A 16,255-nucleotide genomic window follows, 5' to 3' on the forward strand; every position below is an offset into this window, starting at 1 on the left:
TTGAGAACATCTCATATAAGACTTTGTTTTGTCTGGTTTCGAGTATGTGTAAACCTGTGTAAGACAAATATAAGTCTGGTTTTGGGAACATCTCGTTTAAGACTTTTTTTTGTCAGGTTTTGAGTATGTGTAACCCTGTATAAGATATATATGTAAATGTTGTGTCTAGTTTTGAGTATGAAGCATCTTGTGTAAGACTTTGTTTTTTCTGGTTTTGAGAATGAACACCTTGTTTAAGACATGCAAAAATATAGTACAATATAGTACAAAGAGGGTGATATGTATGCCCCCCCTTAAGATGTCAACATTGCCTTATGTTGATTTCTTAAGGAATATAGAAACAAGGATACACACATTCAACACCAAGGAGATATCCTGTCAGGCAACAATGTTCATAAGTCCAAGCTAAAGAGGCATTACTCCTACAAGCAAGGATAAGACAATTGAAAAGGGGATAGCTTGCAACAAGTCTAAAGGGAATCATTGGAGGAGAAGAGATCTTTTCTCAAAAAAAATCTACCTCCAAGGGGAGATTCTTAAACAAATATAACATCTTCTACCAAAAGAGTGGAAGGAATGCATACCTTCTCCTTATTGCTAAGTGAAAGGGATTCTAGATGAAGGATGACATACTTTTGACCCTAACTAAGGGGTTTGTTTATAATAGATATACATTGCCAAGTGTAAAAGAGGTTGTAGTCAAGGATACACACCTCTTGCATAAGAGATAATCCTTGAGCAAGCAACAACTTTTGATAAGTAATGACATCAAATCATAAGCAAACGCCACTCAACAAAGGAAAAGTGGATCCTTAGAAATGGTAGCAGAGATTAATTCCCCCAAGCATATGGATAATGAGAAGAATTACACAACCTATAAGGAGAGATTAAACATAAGAAAAATGCACTATTCCAAGCAAAGAAAGGTCCTAAACAAGGAAAATACATGTGTACTCACATGAAGGAATATTCAATGCAAGAAAAGACATCAAAATATGCAAAATACAACTCTAAATAAGATGTAATATTTAAAAGAGAAAGAGAGAATTGGATGTGTATTATCCTTGCCCCCCCAAGCGAGGAAACAAGGAAGAGATATATGTTGTTGCCCCAATATTTTTGTTATTGAAATAGCATCACCACTTATGACAAAGAGCCCTGGATGAAGTTAACTACTAGTGTCATAGGGTGAGGAGCAACATGATAGGGTGAATGGAGTGCTAAGGCACTATCTCTTTACCAGGAAAAAGTGTGAGATCAGTTGTAGAAACTATGTGAGCTCTGTCATATTGGTCTTGAACAGATGTGTTGGTTAACATATTTTCCTTTCCCTTAATATTTTTTTAATGATGACTCATGTATACCCTTGATGAAAGGCAAATGAACCAACAGTTGGGTGAACCAAGTTTCGGTTTACCCTCTACATAAGAGTGCAGCTCCTCGTATGATATCCAATGAATTTTTATGCAAATAACTCAGAAAGAAACACACTTTTTACCAGAAAGCGAGAAAGGATTTCACATTCATTTGTCAACACAATAAGAATGGTACAAGATAATTATCAATAAATGTAAAGCTCACAGACTTAAACTTTGAACATTTCAATTCAATGTAAAACTTATTTCACCAAGTATACTCAATGTAGCGTAAATGTTGATCGATACTCACTCATGCCTCACAAGACAAGGGGGATCAAAATCATTTAAACACAATGTATCACTAATTTTCTTAATCAATGAATTCATAGACTTATAAAGAATTGATACTCAAATAAAATATTATGTGCAAAAGCATACATCCCAACAGAGAATACTCTATCATTCAAATGCACAGATTTGAAGACCATACAAAATATATATCATTCCATTCTTATATCAAATGTCTACACTGAAATTCAAAGAAAATTAAGTCTGCTAATTCAAATCAAAGTTTTTCAAACCCTCAATAAAGCTTGCTTAATTACATTTATAGCCTCTAGGCTAATAGTTCTTTTGAAAATAACCCTAAATTCTTAAACTCTATCCTAGTGTTAAAAGAAACTATTTGCTTCAAACTGGATGAAACTTAAATGAACAAAGGCCACAGATAGGATGACAGCTCATCCATAAACCAATCAAGACTCCAACATGGTAGAAGAAGTTGTTGGTTTGTCCTATTTTGTCAGGGTACCACGTACATTTCACCACTCCAAATGTGTTGTTGATAAATTAAGGATAACCTAATATTGCGTGAGTCCAATGTGCAGAATACGCTGCTTCCAAACTTCTTTGTCCATGTTTACCTGCATAACTTTAATTTTATGCGCTTCCAAGTGATTGAAGCAGACTGCTAACATTGATTCTATCCTTGCCATTTGGAGAAGTTGTCTATAGTTAGAGACTTTGTCTCTTTAACAAGATGCACCCTTTCTTTAAAGGTTTTGACCATATCTGTCACTGGTTCAATCGTCTATCCATCCTCCTTCAAGAGTTGTATATCGATGCATTTTAAATCTTTTTGCATCATATCAATAAGTTCTTTTAATCCTTTTAACATCTTGATAGATTCTTCATGACCCTGTTTAATGATAGAGTTCCTTCATTCAACATTCTTTCTTGATACATACAGAACGTTGTCATCCAGGTTATCCACTGGCTTCTGAGTAAGAAATTTCATGATGCCAAATTTATGTACATCATTCATCTATGCTAAGACTGATACCCATTTATTTATTTCTTTATCCCATGTGGTATCTTCCAATTCCAACACTTTACTCACAGTTATGGCATTATCATACACCTTGATCAGGCTAGCAATGTAGTTCGTGCCCTACTGCACTATGGAGTCAAGCCACTCATCAAAAACTTCATCTATCATGCAGCTTCTCTAGACCTGATCCAATAGCTTTTGATCCACTGGTGATTTAGGGTCAAAAGACAATGTCATTTGTGTCAAGGGCTGAGGACTCGGGTGATGTATGGCATTGATATATTTTGCCATTTGGGTAACAACTTGTTTCAACTCTCGTTTGTCCTTCTCATCTTTTTAGGTCTCGGATATCATTCTTTTAGTAGAGGATTCTAAATGTTTGGCATCCACAGCCCTTGAATCAACTCCTAAGTCAATTTTCTCAACAATAAAATCATTCTCAATGGCTTTTTCTAGGTCTTCATTTGAGATAGGCTTAGCTACTTCCGCTACCCAATGGCTTGTTTCATCATCAACTTCCATCATTGCCTATGTTTTAAGCTTCTTGGGTTTGGATATTTTCCCAAGTCACTTACTTACCATATCCTCCATGGGAATTGTAATAGGAACAATACTGTGTTTCTTTCCAATTGAAGCTCCAAGCCATCGAGAAGTACTAGAAGTTTCTTTGGGCAGAGGTGTCTGATCATCAGATGGGTTGACAACAATCATAGTGCTCATCGGATTTGGATTTCCTTCAGGTTCTTTCTCTGCATCCACATCCTGCACTGAAGGGTTATTTAACACTTGTTGATCCATGATTACCTGGGTTTCTTCGCTTGAATCCAAGTCCACAATAATTTGGTCTGTCACTGGTTCCCTATTTTTCTTTTTGCTCCTTGAACAAGTAACTCGAACTGCTAAAGAACTCAATGGGAATCTCTTTGATTTCTGGTTTGAACCTCTCCAATTTTAAGCCTTGTGGCACTTGCAACATGAACAATTTCGTTAGAGGAGGCAGTGGGAATCTGTGTTGTAGCATGAAGTGGATCAACTATTAATTCTTTAGGAGTGATAATCGACCCCTTTCTAAATTTGTGGTCCCTTAATCACTTCTTCATTCTTCTTATGAAATTGAAGGACTTGGCTTGAATATTTTCTTCTTCTCTTCTATCCCAGACAATTTCAAGGATGGGTTGTCCTTGAACCCTTTCATTGAATTCGGGATCTAATACATCTTCCCCTTCCTCTTCTTGTATTCCTGACACATTAATGGATAACCTGATTGTAGAAATCTACTGTAGAGTGGACCTTGACCATAATCTCCTTCTCACTTCAAATTCATCACAACAATTTTCCCAATAATCTTCTAATTGAGTTCATGGAAGAAATGGTCATCAACATTTAGATTTTCTACGACATAGCCCCTGCTATCAAACTTGCGTCTAGCAGTGTAGGGCTGCAAATTCATTTTCTTGAACTCTAATTCTAAGTTCAAGGCATCAGAAATTGACTTGCAACTATAATATCCAAGTTCAATTGGGAAGGCAACCCCGGATTTACCCTTTGTCCCTAACCTTTTGTCAATGTGGGTCAGCTATCTACAAACTTCAATAAGCACATAACTATCAAATGCATACCTGGGCAATTTGAATGGCTCGCCTTCAAAACCTCCCATTCTAATATAAGTAAATCTGGGAAATTGGATAAAGTAGCTTCCATATATATTGACCAGCTCCATAGCCTTGAATGACATTCTTTTATTTGTGTCTCCCTGTAGCTCAAAGACAAGTCTTCCAGCAAAAACATCATTTCATCTTGTGAAATTTTCTGCATGTCTCTAGTGTTGCAAGTATGGGTAATAATCATAAACCTTCATGTTGTCCACCCAAGGCTCATTATACAACCCTTGCCATTCTCTGGTACAAGCCAATATATAAAATAGATATGAGGACATGTAAAAACTGGACATTCCAACAAAGTTACTCAAACCCTCATGGAGCCTTTCAACAATAACCTATGCCCAGTCAAGATATTACTCGCCACCTAACAACACCTGAATATAAATGTACATCCAATCTTCCCAATAGAAAGCATGTGAATTCCCTTTGAGTTTGTTTAACAATATTACAATATCTTGCACCTCCGTGATGAAATGCTCTCTAATAAGAGGTTTGGGTAGCCAGGATCCCCCTTTCTGAACCTTTAGAAGCCAATTCTTTGCAATGACACTTTTATATGCGCTTTTATTCTCAGAGAAAAATGTGTATGAGGTACCAATTGATCAATCTTCATACAAATCTTAATGAGGGATTCCAATTGCAGTCATCATCATTTCTCTGTTAATTTCTACTAAGAGTTCAACATTGTTGGTCCTAATGCACCTGTTATCGACATCATATATGTTCATACATATTATCACTAATTCTGGGCAAGGAGCGGCAGTTGGGAAAGAAACAACTTCAATCAAGCCACTTCTAACTATTCTTTCCATCATCGAGTTAGCCCCAGGGTTTCTAGCTCTGTCTAAAAAATCTCCTAAGTCAACTTGGGCCAAAGAAGTGTCACCCAATTCTGGAAGTGTACTAACTAGGCATGATGTGCGACCAAGTTTTGGAAGAGTCGGCCTCATAATGACCGCTTTTACATTCATCAAATAGTTCCTAGAAAGAACATAATTCTATTCCAAAACAAAGAATTTTCCTACACTGACGTTTTTCGCTCCTCCAACAACAATAGCTACCACTTTCACAATTTGAGAATTCACATGTTAAGAAGCGAAAAAATTGAGTATTACCTGTAGACGTATAAAAATGACCACTTTCCTAAGAGAATATTTAATATTCATTTTAACCCCATTCCTCTATTTAATTAAATTATGTTTAATTAAATTATTCACATTCATCTATTTGATTAAATGAATTACTCAATTCATTTAATTAAGTTCACCTGAGCCTTTCACAACCTTTAATTAAATAAATCACTTTATTTAATTAATTCTCCTTTCTCCCCTTTTAATTAAATTTACATTTAATTAAATTGTTCATTGCAAATAAATAAATCTAATTTATTTATTTTTAATCCCCCACTTGTATTTATGCAAGTTGCATCTATTTTAGTTGAAATAAAGTAATTTATTTTAATAAAAATTCCCCTCCATCCACTTGCATTCTCCTACATCTCCCACTTGCCTCTCTAAACCCCCTTATAGATTCTTCTAATCACTTCTATTTTAGCCTAACCCATCTCCTAATTATTATCACATCCCTAAGCAAAGGGAAATCACTTCTCAAACCCTCAAAGTCTTTGAAAACCACTAGAGGCTTTATATCTTCAAGAAGTTAACCTTGAAAGTCTTCCAAACCATTAATGGTTAACTCAACCCTTTTGCATGATTAGAGACTTTCTCTCTAACTCAACCTTCATCTAACCCAAGGGTCTCATCAAGCATTCATTGCTTTGACCATGGTTATCTCTTTAACCCTTGTACAAGAGTTTATCCTCTGGCTAAAAGTTGTATCCAATGGATAACCTTAGCCTAACCTTAACCCTTACCTTCTAAGGCAACCATGAGGGCTTCTCAAGCATTTCATGCTTCTTACATCTCCTCTCAAGCAATCTTTTGTTGACAATTGTCACCATTTCATTGGTGAGAATTGTAAACATGGATTGATAACTTTCAATCCTGGCCCTTGTTAAGATTATCCAATCTTGACCATCCATTGCCCTATTTTTCCTATAAATAGAGCTCTCATTCTTCCATTTTCATATCCAAGTCTTTAGTATCAAACTTATAGACATTTTACTAAGCATTTAAATTTCATACATCTAATCATTTTTAAATCAAGCATTTAGCCTCTTTTTGAATAGAAATCATCTTAATAAGCATTTTTAGAAGCATTTCTATTATCATAGCATTCTCATATTAGACTAGTATATCATGTTAGGATAGATTTTACTAATCTTTTATCTTATCATCATATCCATGCTAGTTTAATTCATACTAGATTTAATATCATGCATAACTAGGAATGCATTCATATTAAGTTGATCAATATCCCTCGTTCTCATAGTTGTCATTCCTAAGTCACTTTGCTCAGTGATCTGAGAGCAAAGGCATTGACTTGAGGGATCCTGTGAGATAGAGAACAATGGAACATCCCTTGGGGAGTTGACCTATTCAACATAGCTCCATAACTTGCACCAAGAGTCCCATTGGTGTGTGGACAATATCATTAACTTAACCAACATCCCAGACAACTCTAACGATATCTCTATCATGACACTTATCGCAACTAACTCGACCCACCAAATGGCTCTCTACCACCTGTATTTCTTGATTTAATAGACTGGGATGAACTTGAAGATCGTGACATACCTATTTTCCCAGATGATGAATCTATTGTCCATTACCAATGTATAGTCAACCCAGAAACAGGCTCTACCAGCGAACAAAATAACGATATCTGCAATCGAGAGGGTGCCAAGTCTCTCAGTCACAAAAATGAAGGAAACAAAGGATCTAATGCTGAAAACCAGTCAATGGCAGCACTAGATCACCCAAAAAAAGACAAAATAAAGGACGCATTTGAGGGTGAAAACCTTATTAAGGCACCTAAGGATGGGAGACTTGACACTCTTCCTGAACACTATTATGAGTGATCACCCATATTGATTGAGCCCACTCAATCAATCATGAATCAACATTGGTACAGAAGCAACAACTAAAAAAATACACCTAGCAGAATCATTGACAGAAGAGGAAAAACCAGAGTTTCTCAGATTCTTCAAAGAAAAGAAAATCAATTTTGCTTGGTCCTACGCTGATATGCTCGGAATAGATCCAAACTTAATCATGCATCATTTATCTATTGCTCCAGGAGCTAAGCTAGTCAAGCAGAAGTTAAGAAAGATGAATCTGCATGTAGCATTAATGGTCAAAGCTAAACTAAAAAAGTTATTAGACATCGGATTCATTTGACCTATAGACTATTATGAATGGATTTCAAACATTGTACCAGTTTTAAAACCAGATGGAAGCATCAGAATATGCATAGATTTTAGAGATGTCAACAAAGTCTGTCCAAAGGATGACTTTCATTTTCCCAGCATTGACATAATTGTAGATCTCACAACAGGCCATGCAATGCTATCATTAATGGATGGTTTCTCTAGATATAATCGAATCAAGATAGCTCCAGAGGACCAAGATAAAACAATGTTCACCTGTCCTCGGGGAATGTATTGTTGGAATGTCATGCCTTTTGGCTTGAAGAATGTTGGGGCAACTTATCAAAGAGCAATGACGATGATCTTTCATGATATGATGCATACCTTCATGGAGGACTATGTGGATGATTTAGTAGGGACTTGATCTATGTGATATGAAGCTGTTAGTTGATAAGCGCCTGATCTATAGGCTGATAAGCGCCTGATCTATCAGTGGGGACTTGATTTAGGAGGAAAAATCCATCCTTCCTCTTTAAATGGATACAAGTTCATTATCACTGCAACAAAGTATTTCACAAAATGGATTGAACCAGTCCCACTGACCACAGTAAATGGAAAACAGATTGTCTCATTTATTCTTAATTATCTAATTTACAGATACGACATTCCCAATTCTATCATCACAGACAACAAGCGTCCTTTCAAAAATCAGGATGTGCAAGAACTATGTGAGTGATTCAAAATCCAACATCGTTTCTCTACACCTTACTACCCACAAGGGAATGGTCAAGCAAAGGCATCAAATAAAACAATCTTGAAAATCCTAAAGAAGACAATAAATGATGCAGGTAAGGATTGGCATGCACAACTCAATCCGACACTCTGGGCATACAAGACTAGAATTAGGACACCTACGGGAGCTACACCATATTCATTGGTGTACAGATCAGAAGCAATTTTACCTCTTGAGGTAGAAATTCCATCACTCGGAGTATCTTTAAAAGGCCTCATACCAGATGAGGAGTATCGGGTAAACAGATTGCAAGAACTAGAGCTTCTGGATGAAAAAAGACAACATGCCTATGATCACCTCAAAGCATACCAGCAGTGCATGTGCAGGAGCTACAACCATTGAGTAATCCCTAGGATTTTTAAAGTTGGTGATCTGATACTCAAAGAAAATCCTAGAAATCAACAAGATTGAGAAAAGAAGGGGAAGTTTGAACCTAATTGGTTAGGTCCCTATGTCATCATATCAACCTATAGATCAGGGGCTTATCAACTAACAACTTCAGAAGGAGATGTGCTCAATGAACCAACCAACAACATTCATCTGAATAAATTCTACACTTGAGTGGTCTAATGCACGAAAAAGTGACAAATACAAAAAAAAAATCAGAAAAATACAAAAAAATCAAAGAAAAACAAAAAGGTGCAATAAAAACAAGTGGTGAAAACCTGGCAAAAGGCGCTATTTGTGATGGAACTACTCCTCTATCTATCATTACTCATATCTTTTGCATCTGAAGTCAAAGCTAATGGCCATCACCCAACACTTCCTACGCAGCATTATCCCAGACATACTTAGCGTAGTCATTGTCCTTGCTTATCTAAAAATCAATTCATCATATCCCACCATGGCTTGGTAATCACTGTGAATATCCGCATCAATCGGTATCTATAGCTAGGGGAAACATTCCTCTGACTTCAAACATCCCAACAACAAGCAAACAAGAATCACAACACGCTAAGGAAATCCTGTCAACAACAGCTCATCCGTGGAGAAAACAAAACACTGATCCAATTAACAACTTCAACACACACATGATGGATGATTTTCTGAATGATAATTTATTTACATCTCGCATGAATTTTTTATTTTTTTGCACTTCAAAATTTTTAAATCATTGGATCTCCTAAATTTCTCAACGATGCATCGAGCTAGAAAAAATCGCAGGGGAGTCTAATACTTTTTTGGTTTTTTGTTTGTGAGTCAATCACTTGTACTATGCAAATTTTGTCTTGAGATGTGATTGGAAACATATCACTAAAGACATTGTTTCACTTTGCGCATACAAATGGTTAAATCTTGTCTGTTTTTTCTCAAGCAACACTCAGGCCATCTTGGTTTAATTATACCTCGACGCTTGTGTCGTCTTGCAATATCAAAATCCATGTAAGTTTTACTCAGGTCATTATGGTTCAATTATACCATTATGCTTGTATAAACTCCCAACATATCAAAATCTCAATGATGGTAAACAAAAACAAAGCAAAAACTTGTGACTACACAGGAATGACAACAAGAAAAGGAGGGTGATCACTTAGCTGCACATCATTATCATTTTACACTTGCATTTAGTTGCATATCATTTTACACTTGCATTTAGTTGTGTATCATTTTAATCTTGCCTTAGTATCACATCATATCATTATCATACATCTCATTTTCAAGATACATCTCACATCATATCATTATCATACATCTCATTTCCAAGATACATCTCACATCATATCATTATCATACATCTCATTTTCAAGATACATCTCACATCATATCATTATCATACATCTCATTTTAAAGATACATCTCACATCACATCATTATCATACATCTCATTATCATGAACGTCTCACATCATACATCAACGAAATCAACATAAACAAAGCATCATCATATTTTCATCATTATCACTCATACATCATAATAAAAAATCAAAAGCATTATATCTAAGGATTACATCATCATCATCGCAACATCATATCAATGCATATCATAAATCATCATCCATAACACATCACATGTGAATCAAAGAAATCAGTGCCACACACACACACACACACACACACATATATATATATATCTCAAAAAATGGTCGAAATGTCCAAGGGATGTCATGTTTGTCAAAATACAACAAAGAAAAGTCTCTCAAGTATGAATATCTCCTGAGGCTGATGGTCTCGCAGCAAATGTCCTAGCTTCTGGATCTCCCCCAAGTGGATCACGTTGAGAAGGCCCAGTAACACTTCTTCTCTCTGTCCTTGTCTTACTCTGACCAGACTAACTAGTTGCATAGCTAGGAGCTCTCTGCTCTCTAGGGACTAGATCCAAATATAACCACCTGTAGTACTCAGCCTCCATGGCCGAGTACCATATCTCCCTCAGTGTGTCTCGCATCGCACCGCCACCTATCGCTCTTTGCAATCTCTTTGCAAGCTCCTCTGCCTGGCCCCAATGCTCTCTCTTTGTATCCTTCTCTACCGTAATCTGTGTAATCTAGTGTTGTTGTGCTAGCACCTATGCCTGTAGCTGCTGTACTGTGACCTATAAGGATCTGATCTGTGAGTCCTATCAATGGGTAGGTACCCTAATCTGAATGGCTACCTATTTCATGGTCCCACCCATGCCTGGCCCTGTCCAAGACATCAGTGGAGGTAGAACATCTAATCTCCTCCTCTTTGTGGGTCGCCTATCATCCTCTATACCCCCCACAGCTGCTAACAATGCGCCTACCCTACCAGTACCACCAACACCAAGGAGAAGTCCTCCTCTCCCTCCATCTCCTCCTCGTCCTCTATCTGATCCTCTATCTCTCCCTCCATCACCACCTCATCCTCTATCTCTCCTCAAATCTCCTCCTCCACCTCCTCTATCATCCCAACCTCCCTCTCTGACCTCCTCTCCCTCCTCATCTCTTTGTCTAACTCCCCCTTGCCTCTCTATCTGCTCATCCTCCTCATCGTCAAAAGCAGGTAACATCTCTACTACATCCGATATTCGTGCCACTACATGTGCCACAAAGTAGATCGAGAACTCCTCTATCATCCCCGCATCAACAACCCCAACTCTGTAATCCCAGATCTAGCCTGCTAATGTCATGTTCTCCTCTACTACCGCTGCACTATCCACTATGGGCCCCCACTCGAGCACATCCTGTCTCCGGTGAGCATATAAGCAAGCTCCTTGTGGCATCCCCTATTGTCTCCCATACTGCCGCTGCACATAGCTATGCAAGAATCACTCGATAATAAAGGGCATCCGCAGACAAATGAATATGATGGATCACAGACTCAAAGTCAGCATGAAGATAAAGACATTTTTGAATACCCGACTCAAAATGAAGATGAACCTATTAGTACTAGTCAGTTTCCGAATCTTGAGTCCATTTGGGATATAGAAGCCTCGGACAGTTGGACTGAGTCACTGAAGTGAATTAGCAGTTAGTTTATAGGTATTTATAATTATACTACAGTTCTTGAGTCATATTACAATTTCAATTTACAAAATTGCAATACTATAGTTGTCATTGATGATTTTTGATATTGTATTCCTTGAATTTATCAATCAGAAGTAGAACGAATACTTATTTCATATTTTTAATTGTGAATTTGAATTATTACTAAACAATTGAATTATTAGTAAATTGGTATTTGGTTCCACATTATGTTGAACATGAAATGCAACAATTTGTGTCACAAGATCCATAAAATTATTCATATTGCATAACTGTTACTGCTAGAACCTTTCTATTGTTCTACATTAAATGCTTAAAATGATGTTCATGGCGATTAGGGTTTTGTGTATATTTTTTGTCTTAGTTGGCTAGTAAACCGAAGTTGTCGTACGTTGAAAATCTGAGTTGTCCTCTCTTTATTTGTCCATGTCAACATCAAGTGTGGTCAAACGTTGGTCAGACATGTTTAATGTTTCATCTCTAACTCGCAAATAATTTTAATGTTTAACAATTTAAGTGGCGAGTTAGCGAGTGTTGGTTTGGGTTTAAATCGCGAGGTCTCTAGTTTTTTGAGTGTTAGCATTTTATGTTAGCGAGGTGGAGATTGTTAATGAAATTGCTTTGGTCGCGAGGTCTCAAATTGGTTTGATGCCATGCATTATAGCCGCGAGAGTTAGCGAGTAAGTACTAAGTCATTAATGGTCTGTGCCACTGCTCGTGCCTGTTTATGATGGTAATTAACATAAGACATCGATAAACAGTTTTCAGATTTTATGGTTATCGCTAGCTCACAGGTCCTTTATCATTAAGTCAGTTTAAGTTGCGAGCTTGCAAGTACTGGGAGATTTTAGTTGTCGCTACCTCACAAGATGTTTTGCACTTGACCATTTTATGTTGTGAGGTTGCAACTGGGTGTGATTTTATGTTGTCGCACGATCACGAGGTGTTCGTGGTTAAGTCATTTAATTTGCGATAATGCGATGTAGTTGGTATCGCAACTTAGTTGGTTTCATTGCTTGCCCGTAGGTTTTGAAGTTGTTTAGCATTTTAAGTTGCAATCTGGCGACAGGTAAGTTTTGGTCTGATTTTATGGTCATCGCATGCTCGCGGGTTTGTAAGTCTTAAGTCAAAAAGTGTTGCGAGCATGCGATGGCGGTTAAGTGCCTTGTTGTCGCAGGATCGCAAGGGTTTAAGTCAAGTTAAGCTTCGAGTTGCGATCTTGTGATGAAATAAGTTATTTTGTTAGATTTGAAGTGGTCGCCAGCTCGCAGGTAAAGAAAGAATATTACAAATGTTGTTGCGAGGTTGCGACTGAAGGACTTGATGAAGATCAATGGTTGTCGCTCACTCGCGAGATTCTTTGAGGATTCGTAAAAGGGGTTGCGAGCTTGCGATTAAGAGGATTTTGTAGCATTGTCGCTAACTTGCCGGTTCCTTTCCTAATTGTTATAACTAGTTGAGAGTGTGCGATTAAAGATGGGGATTGACATGTGGACTTTTTTGTCGGGTTGTGATCAAGCCACGAGCTGGCGATAAGTTTGTTTGGGTTTACTGTTAAAGGCACAAATTTGCACCCTACTAAACTATAAGTTTAGCAATCTGGCCTAACATGGGATTCACTTCTGCATGTGGGCAATGCACAACTTGAAATGAAACCTCCAGTTCCTAGGCCGATTCCTATTGGATAATCACCTGATACTCTCTAATATTGGACTAATTTTGCAGGGTAAAGGATAAGAAATTACTGAAATGGTACTTAAAACTGAACTAAAATTAACTAGAACCTAGTGATACACCAAAATGTGTGAGATAAATAATAAAAAATTGATCTCAGTCTGCAATATTCTACTTTAATTGATAAACACTTCTTTCCTGTTATAAGTTTGCATAAGTATTTCATAATAAGGTCTTGAGACGAACCAATGAGGAAATAATAATGTTTCACTCAAAAATTTTGAACTTTAAAACACATACTATGACCTGCAAACATACATACGTTCCTATATTAAGGTACTGACTGAGACAAGTAAACAAGGAGTAATATAACTCACAAATTTAGCTTCATCAATCATGCTTGTACACAAAAAATTGGAAGGATAACAAGGTTTGATTCATAGAAAATTGCTCCAAAAGATGCTATTTCATATATCATATCTCCAAATCTGAGTTACAGAATCTGTGCAAAAGAAAAATGCTAAGGACAAGAAAAAAGTTTCTCAAAACACTATTCTTGCATAAATCTGAACTAACTTCAAATGAAGTGTCTTCAGGCATTAAGTACAAAAAACCCCAACTGATTGGGTCGGATGCAAGAAAAGTGCCTCAAAAAGAGGAGTCTAGAAGACACCAAAGAGGGCTACAAACATGGAAAAGTCTTCTTTAATGAATAACCAACCCAAAAGACCACTAGAAACAGCCTCAAAAAGCTTAACCAAGTAATAAAAGCTCCCCAAAATGGTGAAAAAGTCCAACTTCGACCCTTTACCTAAAAGTGCTCCAACCTCCCTAGATTCACTCCATTTGGTTTCAAACAACCTCATGTTCCTATAAAAACGTTCTTATCTTCAAAATTATCTCAACTCCTTTTGAATATTTCCCAAGTGGTTATGCATGATCCTATATGCTCTCCTTATGTCTCCAAACTGAAAAGACTTCTTCAATGAGAGCCTTATCTCTCCTGAATTAACTCATCCTTCATAACTAAGTCAAAAGACTTAGTCTCCTTCTTGCATATGGATACACCTTTTACATTTCGAATAATAATATTCAATTACAATTTATAATTGCATTGTAATTAAATACCTTTTACAAAGAAATACCAGCTTTTAACCAAGAATGAAAACAAAAATATAATAAAAATAAAACATATTTGATATATTGATAAACATTTATTTTATCGAATATGTTTGATTTTTATTATATTGCATATTTTATAAGCCCAGCGGACTTGAGGGAGAATATAAAAAATGACAACGGGTTTTTGTTACCCTAAAAGTTTTGCACTCCATCGTATTTTTCTCATTTTGCAAAATGCGAATAACAAAGAAGGTTCTCAAGGGTTTGGTGCCGCCATTGACATTCTGATTTTTCATGAGGGTTTGGTGCCGCCATTGACGAAGGGTGCTGGACTTTGTGAGTCTTCTCTTTAAATGAAAATTGTGTTTTCCACAAGTATGAAAATGACTCCATCGTATATTTCTCTGAGATTAATTATGCCGTTGTTGGAATTTTGAAGAGGGCTTTTTCTTTTTACACAGTGTCTGTTTTTGTTTTTTTTCACATTTTGCATACAAATTTGCCAGGAAACTTGCTGTGTTTGGTTTTTTACATTTTGCATACACTACATTTTGCATACATATTCACCAGGAAAATAACGTGCTGTGTTTGTTTTTTTACATTTTTAACATCTTGCACGCACCATATTTTGCCAGGAAATTTGTTACTATCATCCCATTGTAATGCAAATTTTTGGGTGAACTATGATTATGCACAACTAGACCAACTTCATGCAGTTCCCCTTCTCTCCAGCAGATTGCAACATTTGATTGAGTTACTAATGTCATGAAATAAGTTTTGTTCAAAGCAGTAATAGATCCTCCTATTGTTTATGATGAGTCAAAACCAGTCCACCCATTTTGTACTGTGCTTTGCCTTCCTTTCTGGGTGACCTTGATATCTATTATTCTCAAAATTGGCACGAGCAATTAGTGACTCCAACAAGCTTGCTTCAGTTGACAAATAGGTTCCATTCAAAGCCCTTTGAAGTAATTCATCCAATATAATCCTTTGAGCAGGAGTGACATAGTATATACAATTCCTGGGACATTGCCCCACTGCAAGTTGGACTTGGTAATCGTCACCTTGTCCTTGAGAGATGGCACGTGCACATCCCGTCTCAGGAGCATATGAAAAGGCTTGAGGTGCTCGTTTCACACATGAATATAGGCATCCTTTGCCTTTACAAAGCAATTCGTTTACAAAAATATCCAATCCCTCACATTCTGGTTCCTCAAATGGATCCGAATTTTTCCTTCGAATATACTCTCCTTTAGAAACATGCATCATGAGAACCTGAGACAGCCTTCCTTGACATTCTCCTTTTCTTCAGAGTTATTGCCATTGTCATCATCATTGTCAGAATGCAAAAATTCTTTCTTGTGCTTTTTTAAGAACTTGACAAATTTGGGATCCTTCGTGTTCACTGTCAGAGCATGCTGCAAAACTATCCCCAACCGTTCAATGAAGACAAATGTTTGCTTGTAACCATTTGCCAAGTCAAATCCATAGAGTTCAACAACACAATTCTTTAGAAAGTGAATTTGTTGAAGGTTGGCCGCACTAACAATCTTGCAGTTTGAAGCAAAAACTTTGTAGATTCTTTTCAAGCACAAATCAAGACAATC

General features: G+C 36.8%; 1 protein-coding gene across 1 annotated transcript; it reads right to left on the reverse strand.

Annotated features, from left to right (window-relative positions):
- Positions 1-15,400: 15,400 nt before the first annotated feature.
- Positions 15,401-15,919, reverse strand: LOC131873687 (uncharacterized). Its single transcript, XM_059216867.1, has one exon. It carries the CDS (start codon positions 15,915-15,917, stop codon positions 15,468-15,470), a length of 450 nt encoding a protein of 149 aa, XP_059072850.1. The 5' UTR covers positions 15,918-15,919; the 3' UTR covers positions 15,401-15,467.
- Between the last annotated feature and the right edge of the window lie 336 nt (positions 15,920-16,255).

The sequence above is a fragment of the Cryptomeria japonica genome, chromosome 2 (assembly GCF_030272615.1).
Source record: "Cryptomeria japonica chromosome 2, Sugi_1.0, whole genome shotgun sequence".
NCBI lineage: Eukaryota > Viridiplantae > Streptophyta > Pinopsida > Cupressales > Cupressaceae > Cryptomeria > Cryptomeria japonica.

What these genes read in the sequence shown, in the direction of transcription:
- LOC131873687 (XM_059216867.1), bottom strand. Translation starts at nt 15,917, where the DNA reads ATGATGCATGTTTCTAAAGGAGAGTATATTCGAAGGAAAAATTCGGAT.